Source organism: Thermobia domestica, chromosome 18, assembly GCF_964235325.1.
Source record: "Thermobia domestica chromosome 18, izTheDome1.hap1.1, whole genome shotgun sequence".
NCBI lineage: Eukaryota > Metazoa > Arthropoda > Insecta > Zygentoma > Lepismatidae > Thermobia > Thermobia domestica.
The window spans coordinates 133,725,405-133,747,915 of NC_137471.1; the positions used below are offsets into that span (position 1 = coordinate 133,725,405).

General features: G+C 37.6%; 1 protein-coding gene across 1 annotated transcript in view; it reads right to left on the reverse strand.

The window, feature by feature from the left end:
* LOC145675264 (sodium-dependent neutral amino acid transporter B(0)AT2-like) overlaps nt 1–22,511 on the reverse strand; it is a 244,740-nt gene that overhangs the window by 112,945 nt on the left and 109,284 nt on the right. The window contains exon 2 of the mRNA XM_081745647.1: nt 16,625–17,111. Coding sequence (XP_081601773.1) covers nt 16,625–16,798 — 174 coding nt within the window. The 5' untranslated portion in view covers nt 16,799–17,111. The remainder of the gene's footprint in view (nt 1–16,624; nt 17,112–22,511) is intronic.

The window sequence follows — 22,511 nt, forward strand, 5'->3', positions numbered from 1 at the left end:
ACCAGCAGATACCTAAAATAGCGCACAAAGTAGTATGTCGCGCAATTCGAAATTTTGGTAGCGAGAGGGACTTAAAAAATCGCCCAATACGCTATTTGTAGCCCAATCTGGCAACACTTCATATGCTGTCATTAGGACATGGTGCAGGAGAAAATACTGCAATATCAAAGCAGAAACTATCTCTACTGGCTTAGAAAATGGTGTATTATGCTCTACACAAAAACATTTTCCTTATAAAATTTGTTTCTTTCCGCAAGCATGAATTCAATGGCAGAACTTGCTCAAAAGGCTCTAAGAGCAATTAGGTGGAAGAGGGAAATTTTAGACCAATTCTCCGTATGCTAGTTTCAATTAATAAAATTTTATGTTTCCTGATTTTATACGTTGATGTACTCTTACAAAGGCAGCTAGCAGGAAAATGCAACAAGTATGACGGTAACAATCAATTCATTAGACAAGAAAATGTATTTTGAAAAATCACATTGTTACCTGCACTGACGTATGTATATGAAAAATATTACTAATGAGAACGAATCACATTGTTAACAACGTCATTTTATTATTTTTTTAAAACACAATAAACACGTTCAATTCGAAGCAATCTAACTTTGAGATCATTAAAGACCTGCGTGCAGTTAGCCCCCCCTCATGCTAAATTTAAAATTATTTTTATGTCAATCGTTTGATCATCGTTTGATCAGGTATGATCAACAATTTTTAACGTTTGATCAGCTTTACTAACAGAAATATAAGCGATATTTAGTAGGGGGGGCTAACTACACGCTAGCCCCCCCTTCACGTCAGATTCGAAATTTTTTGATGTCAATCGTTTGATCATCGTTTGATCAGGTTTGATCAACAATTTTCAACGTTTGATCAACTTTAGTAACAGAGATATAAGGGTTCCAAAATGGGGGGCCAGCCCCCCCTTCACCTCCGATTCGACTTTTTCTTATGTCAATCGTTTGATCATCGTTTGATCAGGTATGATCAACAATTTTTAACGTTTGATCAGCTTTACTAACAGAAATATAAGCGATATTTAGTAGGGGGGGCTAACTACACGCTAGCCCCCCCTCACGTCAGATTCAAAATTTTTTGATGTCAATCGTTTGATCATCGTTTGATCAGGTTTGATCAACAATTTTCAACGTTTGATCAACTTTAGTAACAGAGATATAAGGGTTCCAAAATGGGGGGCCAGCCCCCCCTTCACCTCCGATTCGACTTTTTCTTATGTCAATCGTTTGATCATCGTTTGATCAGGTATGATCAACAATTTTTAACGTTTGATCAGCTTTACTAACAGAAATATAAGCGATATTTAGTAGGGGGGGCTAACTACACGCTAGCCCCCCCTCACGTCAGATTCGAAATTTTTTGATGTCAATCGTTTGATCATCGTTTGATCAGGTTTGATCAACAATTTTCAACGTTTGATCAACTTTAGTAACAGAGATATAAGGTTTCCAAAATGGGGGGCCAGCCCCCCCTTCACCTCCGATTCGACTTTTTCTTATGTCAATCGTTTGATCATCGTTTGATCAGGTATGATCAACAATTTTTAACGTTTGATCAGCTTTACTAACAGAAATATAAGCGATATTTAGTAGGGGGGGCTAACTACACGCTAGCCCCCCCTCACGTCAGATTCAAAATTTTTTGATGTCAATCGTTTGATCATCGTTTGATCAGGTTTGATCAACAATTTTCAACGTTTGATCAACTTTAGTAACAGAGATATAAGGGTTCCAAAATGGGGGGCCAGCCCCCCCTTCACCTCCGATTCGACTTTTTCTTATGTCAATCGTTTGATCATCGTTTGATCAGGTATGATCAACAATTTTTAACGTTTGATCAGCTTTACTAACAGAAATATAAGCGATATTTAGTAGGGGGGGCTAACTACACGCTAGCCCCCCCTCACGTCAGATTCAAAATTTTTTGATGTCAATCGTTTGATCATCGTTTGATCAGGTTTGATCAACAATTTTCAACGTTTGATCAACTTTAGTAACAGAGATATAAGGGTTCCAAAATGGGGGGCCAGCCCCCCCTTCACCTCCGATTCGACTTTTTCTTACGTCAATCGTTTGATCATCGTTTGATCAGGTATGATCAACAATTTTTAACGTTTGATCAGCTTTACTAACAGAAATATAAGCGATATTTAGTAGGGGGGGCTAACTACACGCTAGCCCCCCCTCACGTCAGATTCAAAATTTTTTGATGTCAATCGTTTGATCATCGTTTGATCAGGTTTGATCAACAATTTTCAACGTTTGATCAACTTTAGTAACAGAGATATAAGGGTTCCAAAATGGGGGGCCAGCCCCCCCTTCACCTCCGATTCGACTTTTTCTTACGTCAATCGTTTGATCATCGTTTGATCAGGTATGATCAACAATTTTTAACGTTTGATCAGCTTTACTAACAGAAATATAAGCGATATTTAGTAGGGGGGGCTAACTACACGCTAGCCCCCCCTCACGTCAGATTCAAAATTTTTTGATGTCAATCGTTTGATCATCGTTTGATCAGGTTTGATCAACAATTTTCAACGTTTGATCAACTTTAGTAACAGAGATATAAGGGTTCCAAAATGGGGGGCCAGCCCCCCCTTCACCTCCGATTCGACTTTTTCTTATGTCAATCGTTTGATCATCGTTTGATCAGGTATGATCAACCATTTTTAACGTTTGATCAGCTTTACTAACAGAAATATAAGCGATATTTAGTAGGGGGGGCTAACTACACGCTAGCCCCCCCTCACGTCAGATTCGAAATTTTTTGATGTCAATCGTTTGATCATCGTTTGATCAGATTTGATCAACAATTTTCAACGTTTGATCAACTTTAGTAACAGAGATATAAGGGTTCCAAAATGGGGGGCCAGCCCCCCCTTCACCTCCGATTCGACTTTTTCTTATGTCAATCGTTTGATCATCGTTTGATCAGGTATGATCAACAATTTTTAACGTTTGATCAGCTTTACTAACAGAAATATAAGCGATATTTAGTAGGGGGGGCTAACTACACGCTAGCCCCCCCTTCACGTCAGATTCCAAATTTTTTGATGTCAATCGTTTGATCATCGTTTGATCAGGTTTGATCAACAATTTTCAACGTTTGATCAACTTTAGTAACAGAGATATAAGGGTTCCAAAATGGGGGACCAGCCCCCCCTTCACCTCCGATTCGACTTTTTCTTATGTCAATCGTTTGATCATCGTTTGATCAGGTATGATCAACAATTTTTAACGTTTGATCAGCTTTACTAACAGAAATATAAGCAATATTTATTAGGGGGAAATCAGCAAATCACGTATTAAACATGTTCATAATTTTGTACACATTTTGTACATCTTTTAAAAACATTTGTACACCCATGTGTTTCCAGAAATTTGGGATCAAAATTCCGCACTCCAACTTGACGTTCGAGTGCGGAATCACCAGATTCGAGATTTAGGTAGCTAAAAATAATATGCGAATTTCGTACAATTTTGTACACCTTTAAAATAATTTTGTACACTTCTGTGTTTCGAGAAAATTACCGTCAGAGTTTCTAACTCAACGATCATGTTGGAGTACGGAGTGTTCATATCAAAGACTTAAGTAGACAAAAATAATCTACGAATTTTGTACACTTTTGTACACCTTTTAAAAAAATTGTATACCCCTGTATTTCGAAGAAAATGTCCTTAAAGTTGTGGTTTCTGCCATAATCAAACCATCAACTTGGAGTGCCGATTGTCAATATCAGACATATACTAAGCAAATAAGATTGTACCTGTCCCGTAGAATTTTGTACAGCATTCAAATAATTTTGTGAGCTCCTCCGTGGCTAAGCGGTAGCGTACGCGCCGTTGGTGTGGGAGATCTGTGTTCGATTCCCAGCGGGAGCTCATGTGGTTCGCATTCCACGTTAATCAGTAGGTCCCGCCTCATATAACCTCGCTGCTGAAAGGACGTTAAACTCAAAATCAACTAAACTCAAATAATTTTGTTCACCCCTGTGTTTCCAGAAAATTAGCTCTAAAATTTCGAACTCAACCATCAACTTGGAGTGCGGAATCTTCATACCGATGACTTAAGTAAACAAAAATAATGTATGAATTTTGTACACTTTTGCACAACTTTTTTTTAAAAAATTGTGGCCTCCCAGTATTTCGAGAAAATTGACCTTAAACTTACGCAATCTACCATGAACAAAACATCAACTTACGTGTCTGATGTTGGCCCCTCACATCTCCAAAATTACACCAAACGTCGTCCATCGGAAGTGCATCGTTAGTGCACATTAGTGCACTAAGAACTAACGTTAGTGCTATCAGAGTTTACGAGTTTTTGAAGATTTTTGGTGGGGTCTTTCTTTATATGAAGTTTGCTCGCCACCCGTCTTTACGCAGACAGATTTTCACCAAACTTATCACATCATTAGTGCATTATTAGTGCACTAAAACGCACTAAGCACTAAGGTTAGTATTACCCTATTGTGGGACATATTCAAGATTTTCGGTGGGAGGTCCGACTTCAGAAATATCTAATTTCATACTAACTGACATAGATAGGTTACATGGGTTAACGGCAATCGTAAGTGCATCGTTAGTTCTCTTAAACGCACTGAGCACTAATGTTGGCGTTACCATATTTTGGGATTTATTCAAGATTTTTGGTGTGGGGGGGACAATTTCAGAAATCAAATTCCATACGAACTGTTTTTTTTTTCTAGAAGTACTAATGATGCACTAACGAATTGCATATTTTTTTTCATTAGTGCTTGAAGTGTGGGCAAGTTCATCATGACCCCAATGATATTTTACTTGTAGCACCTACACTAATGAACCACTAACGTTAGGGGTTGTTGCACTAAGAACCAGTAACAATGCACCAATGATTTTGTGATAGTGTTCCAGATTCAATTACAATGTTAAAGCATTCATCGACTCACGCGAAATTATTGCATTCTACAAGTGTAAATTTGTATTTATTATTATTATTTTAATGAAGATAAAAGAAAACCGGTTCTACTGTAGATGTTTATATTTCTGACACACTGCTGATCTTTGTTTCATCCACCTGGGTCAAAGTGACTAGCATAAAAAAGGGTGTGAGGAACCCCCTGCTTGGGTGCCATGACAGTGAGAACGGCTTGCATTGTTTTTTATCTCTTCCAGGGGTGTAGCCACGGGGGGCTCCCAACGGGGCCAGCCCCCCAAATGACTTCCTTCCCCCCCAAACGACAGCTTTAATGCTTATATATAAATAATAATTTTCTGTTTCTCTTCATCAGATTCCTTCAAACTTGGCACTTATATATAAGACCGAAAATAAATCGACACGTATTTTTTGTTTCTTTCGGGAAATAGGTTGAAGGGGGCAAAGGGCCCCATTTAAAAAAGGGTTCCCCTGATTAAAAGGACCACTTTAAAGAAACTAAACTCTGCCTATGCAAAGATGACTTCAAAGTAGGGAATACCGGTATTGTCGTTTTTCGAGAAAAGGGTTATAGAGCCAATGCCCAATTCGAAATGACAAAGGACCCCGCACAATCCTTACGAAAATCGGATTTTCGTGGAACTGCTTGAAACCGTGATATGTTGTAGATATGATATTTCTGAGAAAAAGTCTCAATGGACACAACCACAAATCACTGACCCTTTGGCCACTACAGGGCCACTTTTTTTAAAACAGCCTATGATAACGACATTCTGGATTTCGGTAAAAATGACTAAAACCGTGATATGGTGTAGATATTGTGATCCTGAGAATAAGTCTTAACGGATATAACCACAAATCACTGATCATTTGACCACTGCAGGGCCATGCTTTTAAAAGCAGCCGAATATCCTGATATTGTGGATTTCGACCAAAATGACTGAAACTCTGATATGTTGTAAATGTTGTGATCCAGAGAAAATGTCTCAATAAGCACAGTCAGCAATAACTGACCGTTTGGCCACTACAGGACCACTTTTTTGAAAACAGCAGAAGGTAACGTTATTCTGGATTTCGGTGGAATTGCTTGAAACCTTGATATGTTGTAGATATTGTGATCCAGAGAAAAAGTCTTAATGGACACAAACACCAATCAGTGACCATTCAGCAACTACGGGGCCACATTTTTTAAAATAGAAGAAGGTAAGGATACCTGGAATTCTGGTAGAATTGTATAAAATCATGAAAAGTTCAAAATTATCTCACAACCCGAAAAAGGGATGGAAGAGTAGCGGCCAATATTATTTAAGCATACCGGTAGATAACATTCAGATGCTCATTTTGTGAGACGAAGGAAAACTCTAGAATGTCCTAGACATTTTTTCTCAGGATCACGACTTACAACGTATCACAGTTTCATTCATTTACACTGAAATAAAAAATGTCATTATACTCGGCTGTTTTTTAAAAAATCTGAGCCTGTAGTGGCCAAACGGTCATAATTCGATAGTTGTGTCCATTAAGACTTTTTCTCATGATGAGATCTTCAACATATCTTAGTCTTACTCAATCTTACTGAAATCCAGAACATCGTTGTACTCAGCTGTTTTCAAGAAAGTAGCCCTGTAGTGAACAAACGATTAGTGATTTGTGGTTGTGTCCATTGAGACGTTTTCTCAGGATGACAATATCTACAACATATCACGGTTTCTGTCATTTTGACCGAAATCCAGAACATCACTATCTTCGGCTCGGCTGCTTTCAAAAAAGTGTCCTCGTAGTGGTCAAACGGTCAGTGATTAGTGGTTGTGTCCATTAAAACCTTTTCTCAGGATCACAACATCTAGAACATATCACAGTTTCAGTCATTTTCATCGAAATCCACAATATCACTATCTTCGGCTGCTTTCAAAAAAGTGACCCTGAGTGGCCAAACGATCAATGATTGATGGTTATGCCCATTAAGATTTTTCTCAGGATCACAATATCCACAACACATCACGGCTTTAGTCACTTTACCAAAATTCAGAATGTCGTTATCATAGGCTGTTTTAAGAAAAGTGGCCCTGTAGTGGCCAAACGGTCAGTGATTTGTGGTTGTGCCTATTGAGACGTTTTCTTAGGAATATAACATCTAGAACATATCACGGTTTCAAGCAATTCCACGGAAATCCAAATTCCTAAGGGTTGCGTCCTTTATCATTTCGAAGGGGGCCATTGCCCTCTATAACTCTATTCTCGCAAAAACGACAAAACACGTATTTCCTATTTTTAAGTCATCTTTCCATCGGCAGAGTTTCCTTTCTTTAATGTGGCCTTTTTAACCAAGGAGGCCCTTTTTGAAAAGGGGCCCTTTGGCCTCCTTAACTTATTTCCCGAAAGACACAAAAAAAGTGTCTATTTATTTTCGGTCTAGTATGTGCCAAGTTTGAAGAAAATCCGATGGCGAGAAAACCTTGTGAAGCTATCTCCTTTACACTCTCACATTTTGGACTTGACGGGTTTTCGCCCCGAAGTCTTCAATTTACTGCGATTCATATTTGACAGTTTGAAGTCAAATGTTTTAACAAGGTACTTCAAATACTACCATTAAACAACGGTACTAAACTAATTAGTAACGATATTATATATTTTTATATGTAACTAATGTTTTTTATTTTTTTTTATCACATGGAAAATTTAGTGGAAAAAACCCTTTTTTTTTAGTTTTTCAGTTCGGATTTCATTCGCTCTTTTTAATGCTACTTGATGTGTAACAGGATATATAGCTGTTAATAAAATAATTATGTTTTTTAGTGACGAATAATAAATAAATATTTTTGTCAGGAAATCTTAAAGAAATTAAGTGCAATTCCAAAGATCAGTCTTATGTATAAAGGTAGCCAAGAATGTTCTGTCCCTTTTTGTGGAGGTATGTGATCCATTGGCCCTCACACCGTGACTTGAATGCGAATGGAGATAAGGCGAAGGTCAGTTGTTGGTGTGACAACGTACTAACTGCTTGTGACAATTCAGTTATTCCGTGAACTTGTGTAAGGACAGAGAGAATATGGGACCTCCACAGCATCATAAGGGCGTGTATGCTGTACGAGTTCAAACTGGGGTCAAATGACGCTGCAGTGAAGTAGAAGATATGCCAGGTCTTTTGTGAGGGTGTCGTGAGTACGCGGATAGTGCAGTGGTAGTTTAACAAGTTTAAGGACGGTGACGAAACACTCGAAGACGCATCACATGCCGGAAGACCAACACATGTACAAAATGAAGATCTGCAAGCAGCAATTTAGGCTAACAGTGCCAGACGTGTGAGGAACTGGGACTACAATTCAATATAAGTGAAGAAATCATTCGGCAGCACCTCCATCAACTGTGGAAACACTACAAGTTGGGTCGATGGATCCCACATGATTAAACTCCGGGCCAGAAGGCAACGCGAACAGACACCTGTGTTTCTTTGTCGTCTCGTCTGAGGAAGGAGCCATTTCTGAACAGGGTGTTGACATGTGATGATAAGTGGGACCTGTACGAAGCTCCACGGTGCCGCCATCATTAGTTAGCATCCATGAACCAGTTCCAAAACAGTCGAAAGAAGCACTGCACCAGAAGAAAGTTCTCGTGTGTGTTGGGTGGAGTGCTCGGTGCATCGTGCATCTTAAACTGCTACCAGTTGGTCAGAGCATCAATGCAACTGTGTACTGTCAGCAGTTGAGCCGTGTCCAAGGAAAACTCAAAGATGTGGAGCCAGCAGTTCTGAATCACAAGGGGGCCCTCCTGTTACAGGATAACGCTAAGCCCCACATGGCAAGGATGATCCGGGACACCATTCTACGCTTTGAATGGGAAACACTATTGCATCGGCTATACTCCCCGGACATTGCACCGTACGATTATCACCTGTTGCATCCCTTGGACAGTCACCTTAGAGAATGCCAGTTCAAATCCCTAGTAGAGATACAAAATTCACTTGATATCTTCTTAGCTTCACGCTCCACGAAGTTCTACCGCGATGGAATCCATGGTCTCCCAGAACGTTGGCAGAAGATCGTCGATGCTAATGGGGACTACCTTTAATCTTCCAGTTAGTCTTAGCCAGAGGTAATACATCGATGTTCCAAGGTGTTGGGTGAAAAAGTGATATAACTTTCTTGGTAACCTTTATAGATAGGTTGTGTGTCCAAGGGCTTAAATTGAAATAGTTATACACAAAGGTATAATGTTTGGTCCGGTTCAGTAATTCTTGATGAAACATAATAAAAACTACCTGGAACATAATTTATGGAGAAAAAGCAATAATAATAATAATAATAATAATAATAATAATAATAATAATAATAATAATAATAATAATAATAATAATAATAATAATAATAATAATAAGCTAAATACCAGTGTGTTTACTTTTCCGGAAGGAAACAAAAATTTTCCGATTTTTCAGGTCTCAAAAAACACTAACTTCAACACATGTTTTTTTTTTTTTTTTTTTTATACATTGTAGCTGGCCCCTCTTCAAAAACGAAGGGCCCCTCCTACTTAAACCTGCTGGCTACACCCCTGATCTCTTCAAAAAAGTTACCTTACTTTTGCCTTCGAAAAATGTTAATCATATATATAGGTATTTTAAAAATAGCTTACACGGGAACCTGCGGCTGCTTTGTACGTCATGGCGGTCACTGGTGTCCTTATCAAAGAAAATGCCGTCGGACGAACACCGTTACAAATAAATAACAATTAAATATATTTTAGTTCTTCCCAAGTAAGCTAAACAATGTCCTAGGTAGAGGAGAAAGTAAAATTGATAGCGGTGGCGGCTTGTAAGTGAAAGATATGATGGTTTGCACTTGCCACACTTAACATAGTGTATAAATTATAATACACTATATACCTATATATATTGGTAGAAGTACTCGGTTTAGCACGAGAAGAATAATGTTTATGTAAAATCTTTAAAAGTACAAAATGCATAAAAATATATACCTCTGAATAACGCCTTCGGCATTGCTTTTGTATTACAGTAGTGCAATCTGATATAAATTACATACATCAATATGAAAGTTAAGTTTTGAAATAAAATAGTAAAGATAATAACATGTATTTTTGTATATAATTTCCAATGTTTGTAGAAACTTGCAAACATAATTATTAACAGATACTAAGAAAGGTGTAAGTTTCGTCTAGGTGAAGGCACCGAAGGGGGGCAAGCGACGCCGAAATATTTGTCGCCTAAGGTCTCGAAATGTCTACGTCCTTGGGCACACAAGTACCTAAACGTTTAAAGTTTGTTAGCAGTCCACACAAGGAAATTATACAGAAATAAGTAAGAAGTAAGCAAGAGTAGACGTACAGTCAGAAACAATATTAAGTATAGGTTGGACCTATTGTTTCTTATACCTCTACCTTTACTTATTATTGTTTCCGACTGTACACGAAAGATCACAATACGGTACTTACCGTAAATTGATGCATGAAGATGCTTCAGCTGTTATTTGATGTTGCTGATTCAGGAGTTTCTTCACTACTCCATGGTCCAAGAGAGTTAAAAAAAAAAAAAAAAAAAAAAAAAAACTTTTCATGTTAGTTTTACATACCTATCTTGACTCCCTTTGTCTCATTATTGTGAAACAACGCGCTATTTGAATCACTTGAAACGAAAATAAGAGAATTTATACTCTCCAACTTTCTGCACTCATTTTCCTTCAGGAAAGAGATTTTTATTGGTCCATCATCTTAGCATACAGAATTACGATTTACTTTAATTTTCTGCATAGGTAGATACCTTGGCAAAACTCCGGGGGGATGAGTCCCCTCCAATCTTAGAACTGAGGCGGACTGTCCCCCCAATAATTCGATTTGAAATGTGTTTTGGGGAAAATATGATTATTTGTGTCCGATTACCACAAAGGAAAGTGAGAAGAAATTTAAGTCCTCTCAGAATAGCCTCAAATCTGCCCCTGCAGGTCTCCCAATGTTGAAGACAATTAGCGATGCGCACGAGACGAGTCGAGACAGGAATTTCCTGACAAAATTCGAGTAAAGACACGGCTCTTCCAATAGAAAAATATACGTTTCTCGAGTCGAGACATCACTTTGACAGAACATTTTCGAGACGAGACAGCCACAAATCTTGTCTCGTGCGCATCCCTAAAGACAATTCTAGTTTTCTGATACTCCACAGCAGTGTTTTTCAACTTCATAAACATTTTAAACATCTTAAAAAAATTGCTAACGGTCTTATCCGTCACTCCCCCCCCCCCTATGTTGAATACAGATTTGCGTCGCTGGGTAGATAACCGAATGTTTCCCTTGGTAGGTGGCAATTTATCATTGTTTCTTTCTCAAACTTATCTCACTTTTATAGCTCTGTTAGTAAAGTTGATCAAACGTTAAAAATTGTTGATCATACCTGATCAAACGATGATCAAACGATTGACATAAGAAAAAGTCGAATCGGAGGTGAAGGGGGGGCTGGCCCCCCATTTTGGAACCCTTATATCTCTGTTACTAAAGTTGATCAAACGTTGAAAATTGTTGATCAAACCTGATCAAACGATGATCAAACGATTGACATCAAAAAATTTCGAATCTGACGTGAGGGGGGGCTAGCGTGTAGTTAGCCCCCCCTACTAAATATCGCTTATATTTCTGTTAGTAAAGCTGATCAAACGTTAAAAATTGTTGATCATACCTGATCAAACGATGATCAAACGATTGACATAAGAAAAAGTCGAATCGGAAGTGAAGGGGGGGCTGGCCCCCCATTTTGGAACCCTTATATCTCTGTTACTAAAGTTGATCAAACGTTGAAAATTGTTGATCAAACCTGATCAAACGATGATCAAACGATTGACATCAAAAAATTTCGAATCTGACGTGAAGGGGGGGCTAGCGTGTAGTTAGCCCCCCCTACTAAATATCGCTTATATTTCTGTTAGTAAAGCTGATCAAACGTTAAAAATTGTTGATCATACCTGATCAAACGATGATCAAACGATTGACATAAGAAAAAGTCGAATCGGAGGTGAAGGGGGGGCTGGCCCCCCATTTTGGAACCCTTATATCTCTGTTACTAAAGTTGATCAAACGTTGAAAATTGTTGATCAAACCTGATCAAACGATGATCAAACGATTGACATCAAAAAATTTTGAATCTGACGTGAGGGGGGGCTAGCGTGTAGTTAGCCCCCCTACTAAATATCGCTTATATTTCTGTTAGTAAAGCTGATCAAACGTTAAAAATTGTTGATCATACCTGATCAAACGATGATCAAACGATTGACATAAGAAAAAGTCGAATCGGAGGTGAAGGGGGGGCTGGCCCCCCATTTTGGAACCCTTATATCTCTGTTACTAAAGTTGATCAAACGTTGAAAATTGTTGATCAAACCTGATCAAACGATGATCAAACGATTGACATCAAAAAATTTCGAATCTGACGTGAGGGGGGGCTAGCGTGTAGTTAGCCCCCCCTACTAAATATCGCTTATATTTCTGTTAGTAAAGCTGATCAAACGTTAAAAATTGTTGATCATACCTGATGAAACGATGATCAAACGATTGACATAAGAAAAAGTCGAATCGGAGGTGAAGGGGGGGCTGGCCCCCCATTTTGGAACCCTTATATCTCTGTTACTAAAGTTGATCAAACGTTGAAAATTGTTGATCAAACCTGATCAAACGATGATCAAACGATTGACATCAAAAAATTTCGAATCTGACGTGAAGGGGGGGCTAGCGTGTAGTTAGCCCCCCCTACTAAATATCGCTTATATTTCTGTTAGTAAAGCTGATCAAACGTTAAAAATTGTTGATCATACCTGATCAAACGATGATCAAACGATTGACATAAGAAAAAGTCGAATCGGAGGTGAAGGGGGGGCTGGCCCCCCATTTTGGAACCCTTATATCTCTGTTACTAAAGTTGATCAAACGTTGAAAATTGTTGATCAAACCTGATCAAACGATGATCAAACGATTGACATCAAAAAATTTTGAATCTGACGTGAGGGGGGGCTAGCGTGTAGTTAGCCCCCCCTACTAAATATCGCTTATATTTCTGTTAGTAAAGCTGATCAAACGTTAAAAATTGTTGATCATACCTGATCAAACGATGATCAAACGATTGACATAAGAAAAAGTCGAATCGGAGGTGAAGGGGGGGCTGGCCCCCCATTTTGGAACCCTTATATCTCTGTTACTAAAGTTGATCAAACGTTGAAAATTGTTGATCAAACCTGATCAAACGATGATCAAACGATTGACATCAAAAAATTTCGAATCTGACGTGAAGGGGGGGCTAGCGTGTAGTTAGCCCCCCCTACTAAATATCGCTTATATTTCTGTTAGTAAAGCTGATCAAACGTTAAAAGTTGTTGATCATACCTGATCAAACGATGATCAAACGATTGACATAAAAATAATTTTAAATTTAGCATGAGGGGGGGCTAACTGCACGCAGGTCATTAAAGAAGCTACTGTTATTGTAATGGCACAAGTACATTTATGAATATTGTTAAATGCTCATTACGAAAGAGGAAAAGAAATTTTATGTTTAGATTGTTTATGATCGTTTGACAAATATGTCTGTTATTGCCATTATATGTGAATCAGTTATTTTTCACTAAGAAATACTAAACAATGTGTGAGATGATTTAAGCATAAAATATAATTTGATGGAACCTATAACACACAATTTCATATCTTAGAAACCGATAAGACTTGATATAAGGACCACCAAAATAAAGGATGCTCTGGTACAACGACGCCGACTTACCAAAATTTATGTGGGTGCAGTGTCGTTCCGCAGGGGGGCGCAAAATTCGGGAGGAAAAGAAAAGAAAAAAGAGAAAAATTACTTGGAATATGTCCTATAATGTTACTCATGTTAGGAAAATGCACGTGCACGGAAGGAAAAAGTAATAAAAAGTGCTCAAAATATAGGAAAACTACGGTTTAATTTTGAAAATTTTCTTACGCTTCACGCCAACCATGGTGGCGCTTCGCGGCTGGTCTGTCGACCTCACTCATATGTACGGGGCGCCATCGTATACTCTCGCCCCAGGCGCTGATTTTCCACGGCATCGTACTATGTAGGTGCATATAAATAACGGGACGCGTTATATGTTTTCAAGAGAGGCTGGACATTTTTGGATTGATTTCTTCTTTTTAGCTAATTTTTTAAAAATGAATATTGTCATAAAGGGCTGTGCTCTGATAAAGTAATATATACCGGTGGTATAATAATAAGTCGTATTGTAGTGTGTCACTTGTAAGGAAACATCAAAGCAAGCCGAAAATATGGGATTCTATTCACAATATAGTACCATTTTTTATTGTGAGGACTGCCTTTGACTAGGCCATAGACAAGCAAGGATGGGGGAGTTGCCTTTGCACATGTTTTAATTGCTTATTATTTTTTGATAATGGCAAGCTGTATATATTTATTTTATTTTGTTCCTATCAAATTAAAAATTTTGTGGGTGCTGGAGCCCCGGAGCACCCACGTAGGCAGCGCGCATGCTCTGGTATAAAACACAAACTATAAATGATACGCACACAAGATTTAGACATAGGAACTACATATCTTATATCTTATCCTACCTTTCAACATATTCGCCACACATATTCAAGAAACATTTATCATAGCGTGATATCATTACTTCTACACCGTCGTTATATTCTGTTACTGACAATGTATTCGAAATGACTCTTGAGTTCACTATTCAGGTGGTTTCGTTAATTTTATGGATGCTTCACCAGAATGGGTATTTCAGGAGAAATTTCAGTACTTTAAAACAATTATTTAACATTTGATAAATGCTATTTTGAGATATTTGAAATTGTTAACATATTTCTAGTAACTGAATGCTTATTCAGTTATAACAAAAAATAACTTTCAAAAAAATGTTGGAGTAATCGTAAATTTGATGAGTTAATAAATACTTTTAGTATTTAATAATTCGTGGTCTAATGGATGTCCTAAGATTGTTCTTAGACCAAATGGAACCCGTTTCCGCTACTGCAGTTTCTGCGCATGTCGTTCTAAATTGCGTATAAGAAGAAAAAAAGGGAACTAATATGTGTCTATTTTCACACAAAGAAGTTATTGTAAATTTTCCGGTGAAAATGCGGCGTCCCGATTCAGGGCCGGACTTCCCAAGCTCCTAGGGAGCGCACGTCCGAGAGAAAAAAAATTAAAAAATATCTAGAAATAAAAATAAATAGCCATAATTTAACATATTTTTTGAATTGATTAAAAAAAATCAGGCTGATTTTGAAGTTCATTGTAACAAATAATTGTTGGTAAAGTTACACTATTTGCATCGTGGAGTGGTGTTTAAACAATTAACATATAGGCCTGATATAATTTTTTTAATAAAGGTTTTTGGGAAAGTAACTTTAACCAGACTAGGGGACGGAAAAATTATTGGGCCTAGGGGCGCCAAAATGTTAAATCCGGCCCTGTCCCGATTGCCATATATATATATATATATATATATATATATATATATATATATATATATATATATATATATATATATATATATATATATATATATATATATATATATATATATATATATATGTATATATATATATATATACTTACTGCAAAATTCCCGGTAATATTTTAAAGATTATAGCAGCACTAAAGTGCTTTCCGAACAGTGATAAATGCTAAACTCACTTAACCCACTTCATGTGAAGTGCATGCGGTAAAACGATTTCTGGATATACGAACTGTATAGTGTTCATGGAGTAATGAATGAAGGTGTCTTACTTGAATGATATTGCATGTTTAAAGATGGACGAACTGACGTACACGATGCGGGAAGAAGTGGGGGTCCATCTGTAGTCAGCAATGAACTCGTACAGGAAATGAACTAGGCTACACTTCTTCAGGCACATGAAACAGTGGCTTGCGTCGCACCGCTCGACAATAACAATGCACTTCACAATATTGTTGGCGACTGGCTTCATTCCCAGGCAGGAGACTTTTTTGCAGAAGGAATTTCAAACCTTGTAAAACATTATGACAAGTGTCTCAATTTCAATGGTGAATATGTTGAAAAACTAAGATATTGTAGTACTTTTCTAATATGTATATCATAGATAACAAAACGGTTTATTTCAAATTGCCCTCGTATACAGCAAAAAATGAGGTGTAAAAACAATTTACCACCACAGACATCGCCTTTCGAGCATATCAGAAGTATCTACTAATTGTCAGTGAGGATTTGAACTGAATTTTATTGCTTGCAATGAGTAAACCTTTAAACAGTATATTTGATATTTATACCAAGTAATGAATAACGTAATATGTTTTCCTGTAATCGGTCTCGAAAATAGTTTTGTAAGCTTATGAATTGTGTGATACTAGTTAGACGAGTAACAGTTCTGCCATGTGTTGTTCTTGTATCCTAACACATAAGAAAAACAGATAACCAGGTTGTATCTATTGCTGTTTCGTTTCTCCTAACAATGACGCGCAACCTACTTGTATAAAAAGGAAAGAAAAGTGAACCCCATACCAATTCTCACAACTCTGAAAGACTTGATATTTTTTCATTGACTTCCAAAATGACGATGATAAATTGCCTCAAGACGTTCTCGTAAAAATTTGGTAATAACTTACGAGGGAAAGAAAAAAGATTTCTCTTAAGTTAATTTAAACAGGATTAAGGGAAATATTTACCTTTGTGTTAGGACTTGTATCCTCAAAAGCAACATTAGTGGTTCCATAGTTTGTGGTTCCATTTTCGACCATAAGGCGGCCCCTCATCTCTATCAGTTCAACCCTGTCCATAGACTTTTGCGGCTTGAGGTCGCGGGAGCTCTGCCGCCGGACCAAATGTGCCATATTCGACATGATGGCGGGTTTTGTAAACTACTCTCTTGAGACAGGAAAACCTTCAACGAACTTTCTTCCTTTTCTTCCTGCCGAGAAGAGTCTGTGGAAAATGTCAGTAGAAATTGGCAGCAGCAGAGTTGCGGAGGTAGGAGACCACCTTCAGCGTCATGAAGCATACTTTATGACGTCACTTCCTGTGAAATAGTGGCAGCACCTGTGTTTAACTGTCCGCCTCTGAAGTTTATCTTGGACAGATGACAATGCGTTACTGAAACAACAAAGTTTACCAAACTTTTCAGACGTTGATGGGCTGCTGTTTTGTCTTGAAATCCTGCAAAGAAAAAAGAAGTACGGAATTATTTCTTAAACTATCATCAGAAATACAACTCTACAACAGTATTAGAGTAAAACAAAAAAATAAGAAGTCGTCCATCAATTGAGCTGAACATAATGGCATGAGTCGTGACCAATATTGAAATTTGTGGTGAGCGGTCAATATTGAAAAACAATTTTTGGTTTTTAAAACTCCCAAAGAACCATGTTTTCAAAACAGATTCTAGTTTTTCTATCGAAAACCAGTTTCAGTTTGCTATCAAACCGGTTTTAGTTTTACGAAAGATTCTGTTCCTTATCAAAAACTTGTTGCTTTTTTGTTAACTCGTTTTGAAATCAGTAGTTTGGATATGATAGAAGAAGAATAGAAACCAGGTTCCACGAAAATCACAATAGTTTCAGTAGAAACCCAAAATTCTTAAAAAAAAAAAAAAAAAAAAAAAAACTTTCGGTGTTCAGAACTCGCAAAGAATGCATACTTCCAATTTTCTATCAAGACACAAGTTTCGGTTTGCAATAAAATCGGTTGCGGTTTTAATAATTGTTCTGTCTCCTATCAAATAAACTCATTGTTTCTTCGATAACTTGTTTTGAAACCAATCGTTTGAAAATAAATAGAACAAGAACAGAAACCAGCTTCGACGAAAATCATATTGGCTTCAGTAGAAACGCAAAACTCTTTGCAGAGAACCGAGATATTAGTTTTCGGTCTTTTAGAAACCGTTTACAAGAAAAACGGTTTTCTCCATTCTTAATTGAAACTATAAATGTTGGTATATGTTTTTACTATTTCTGGCTTCAATAGAAGTTGAGTTGATTTTGAGTTTAACGTCCCGTTCAGCAGCGAGGCTATATGAAACGTGAACCTACTGATTAACGTGGAATCTGAACCACATGAGCTCCCGCCGGGAGTTTCAATAAAAGGATTATAGGTGAGATGAAACCTATTCATGTATCATCTTTAAAAATATGTTTCTTATTGTCTTTTAATGATTTTCTCTTTGGATATCATTATTGAAACCAGAAATTGAAATGGACTAAATAAGTCTAAAGGAAAATGCGAATCGGGTCGATATCTGTTTAAAAATTTCGCAAGAAGATAAAGGCTTCCAACTTGTGACGAAAACAAAAGCCATTCATCCATAAACACTTTTGGACTATACTACCAACTTTCTTGTAAAGTAGAAACAATGTCAGTGGAAAAGCGTCTCCTTATACACTCGTCGACAACAGATATAACAAGTAACATTGGTTAATAATCACGTGATTTTTCTTAATTAATATTGAAGCTGGAAATGATAGATTTTTATCACTTTCGGTTTTAGTTAGGGATGGCTAGAACCGGCTTCTGGCGGAACCGGTTTTCGACTCTGAAAGGATCCGGTTCTAGAAGATCTAGTTCCGGAACCGGTTTTTCGGATCCATGTCTGGAACCGGTTTTTTGGATTCAGGTCTGGAACCAGTTCCTAAGATCCGGTTCTGGAGTCGGGTTTTGGGATCCAGGTCTGGAACCGATTCCGGAACTTTGTGGCCATCCCTATGCTAAACCCGAGCTGCTGGCAGGCTGTGAACAGTGTGCTATGAAATGGTGGAAGTGACAGGCAGGCGCCCAGATGGCGGCCTCTTGTCTCATTTGCCTAAACAAAATGTGTAACTGGCAAACTCATTTCGCTAAACACTCACTAGTGGATCAATTTTTTTCTAGGGGCACAAGCGGGTCGGTGGGGAGGGCACAAGCGGGTGGTCCCATTTGCAGTGTTTTGAAGGTGAACTTTGTGCCTCCTTTATGAGTCTTTGGGGCTTTCTGATCAAGGTATGGAACCGGTTCCTAAGATCCGATTCTAGAACCGGGTTTTCTGATCCAGGTATGGAATCGGTTCATAAGAGCTGGTTTTAGAACCGGGTTTTCGGATCCAGTTTTGGAACCGGTTCGGTTCTGGAACGGGTTTTCAGATCCAGGTCTGGAAACGGTTCTTGAACCGCTTATGAAAACCGGATCTCCAAGAACCGGTTCCTCGTGGAACCGGTTCCGCCGGAACCGAAACTCTGTGGTCATCCCTAGTTTTAGTGTAGATATTAGGATAGGGATGGAATATATTCTTAGGACACTTAATTCCTTGCCGCATAGGAATATTGATTGCAGAAAACCTCTTCAAGCTATTCATTCCCGTTTTACTCTATAGCGATAAAAAAAAAGTTAAAACCGGAAGTGGTTTATTTCTGTAACTTCCAGCTTTAATATAGGGTTAAGAGAGAGGATGGTAGATATTTGTAGAACACTAAATCGATTTCAAAAAAGAAAAGTTCTTGATATCTCATGTCGTAATTGCTTTATGTAGATCAATGTTAAAACCGAAAGTTCTGTTGTTTTTTTGTTTTTTTTAAATCTTTCGGTTTAAATAGAAAGTTATGGCATGGGATTAAATATATTCTTGGGACACTTAATCGATCGCAAGAAACTACTATCCCTATCAATAACCGTTTTTTCTCTATAGTGATCAACAAGCACGCACCTAGACAATTTTGTTGGGAAGGGTACAAGGTTTAGGGGGTCCAATGATACAAGACACTATTTTTACGTAGTATTCGAACGAGTGTCATTCTACAGCCTCGAAAATAAGGTAAGTAATTTTTAAGTACTGCTACCTACATTCTCACAAAAAATGATAAAATTATATTCTTTTTATCAGAAAATAAAAAGTAAAGATGATGAGTAAGATGAAATGTTTAGTCTATATAAAGTATTTCTATGCCAAACAAGTATTGTGCTATTAAGAAAGTGTACAAACGTCGAGTTACGAAGTTTTAGGAGATGTCCGGACGCGGTGGGCCCCTCCTCGTGGGTGCGTCCCTGGTAATTAATGTTAAAACCGAAAATGGTTGATTTCCATCATGTCTATCAACAAACTCGATCCCCAAATTTTGAACCTCTTCATCCCGGCCAAAATTGATGCTGATCCATCGAGTAGTTCTTCAGATGTATGTCTTTCGAATGAGTGGACACACATACGAATAAACCGGTAAATGTATAAATAATCAGGTGTACTATAAGGTGTTCAGGTGTTCAACATTAAAGATTAATAACATCGTACTAACGTTACATCAATGCAGCTAAGTTTCAAGATAGACTAGCTGAATGTCCTTTCTTCGCACGGATAGAATACGTTTGATTTTGGACATAAAGAGCACCAAAACTATCACCAATCATCTTAAGGACCCCCAAAAAATATGAATTCGAAACTGATATCGCTCATTTTCGATTTTTTATATGCCACCATCCCCCTTAGGATTATTAATGGGTTATGAATTTGGATTTAAACGGCATCGGAAGTGTCACTATTCATCTCAGCGACCTTGAAAGCTCTCTCTCTCTCTCTCTCCCTCTCTCTCTCTCTCTCTCTCTCTCTCTCTCTATATATATATATATATATATATATATATATATATATATATATATATCCCTCTCCCTTCCCTACGTTATACCGTCAAAGTAAAATGGTAAAAACAATCAATCCTAGGCTTGAACCTCACCAACGTTCAAAATTTCATTTGATTGAGATCGGTAAGCTGGTTCAAGACTTATTAAGTTACAAACATAGTCACTTTCATTTATATATATATATATATATATATATATATATATATATATATATATATATATATATATATATATATATATATACGAGTAGGAAGATAGGTGACCAATTTAGAGAACAATAAATAACGCAATCTGACGGGAGAATGTAGGTACCAAAAACTACGACTTAGTTAAGCAGTTGGAAAACTTAGAGAGGTGGGAAGTCAAGAGATCTCACTGCATATAAAGTGTATATTTAACTAGGTGAGATAACCGTACACACATTAAGAATAATGTTTATGTAAATCATTTGAAAGTAGATTAGGATTAGGAATTATAAGTAGATTAGGATTAGGAATTAGATTTCTGGGTTTTCGGCTATATGGCCATGTTAGCCCATCACGTGTGAAGGATGACGTCTCTCAGCGAGCACACTATCCGACGAAGGGGAAGGAAGGAAGCGGTCTGGGACCATTATGTTACGTACCATGACGGCATTTGCCTGGTGTAAGTGGGGAAATCCAGGAAAAACCTCACTCAAGATGGCTGGCCTGAAAAAACTTACACTTTTTTGACCGAGTGGCCCAACCGGAAATCGAACCCGGGACCTACTTGAAAATAGAGAACTGAGTATAATACATAACGGCGATCGACACCTTCAGCATTGTCCCTGTCTGAAGTGCTCGTTCTTTGCAAGGAAATGAATTTGAACCCCTTCTCCTCATAGGATACGAAACTCAATGAAAGTGTTACCCCTGTTGTGTAGGCAACCAACAAGGTACCTTGCGAAGAAGTGTTGCCTAATACTTTAGTGTATATTGATACAGCATAACCCCCTTTCCGCCCCTCTACGGGTCCATGAGTTGTCTTACCCTCATAGTATCTTTTCCAGTTTGTATGTCATGTGCATACCAAGTTTAGCTGAATTGTTTCATACGTTTCCTACTAAGACTATAACATCGATTTATATATCGTAGTATATGTGTATATCGAGTGTTCTAAAAATGACACCCACGGACTATAGAGTATTATTCTACAAGTCAAAATATCTAGGATTTCGAAATTTGGATTCTATGTAACAAAATATATCGAATCCATGCCCTAGAATCTGGTACACAGAACTTTAATTTATTGTGTGGCTATGTAATTATACCTTACCTTAAAAAAATAGAAAAATGCAAGAGTCAAGTAATTTTCTTATTAGTATATTTTTTTTAAACTCTGCAAAGCTGTTGGAAATACGTTAGAGAAATGGGAATTACAGTTTACTTTTGCTATAGTGCTCATTACTTAAGTTTATCCTACACTAATGATAATCAATATAGACAAACAAGTTTCCTGTGTATCTTGTACATAAAGAGTTATATTTTTTGTTCTTGAGAAATCACATTTATCCAGAGTAAGAACATTGTGATGCTCTTGGTGTCCTCATTGAAGCTCGTACTTGCCATCTTTTCCTTACAATATGCTCGCTGTTGGTGATAGAACTTCGAGTTGCCCCTTGAGTTTTATTGCTAATATCTCAGCTTTATAAGGTTTTTCTATAGAAAGGACATCCATAACATTGAAAGATGACTGTGTATAAAGCATTATTCAGTTATGGCCTCACCAAAATCCGCTAGAGGGAACACAAGCTACCACGGTATCTTTATTGATGGCTCTTCGATCGTTTGACCTATTCATTTTTATATTAGTTCCTCCATAAGAGAGCTTAATGATCTTAGACTGATTCATCAGACAAGAGGCAGCTATGGACCACACAATGGAGAAGTTGTGAGAATAGTAAAGGTATTAACACTTATGCAAAAAAGAAAGTATGAT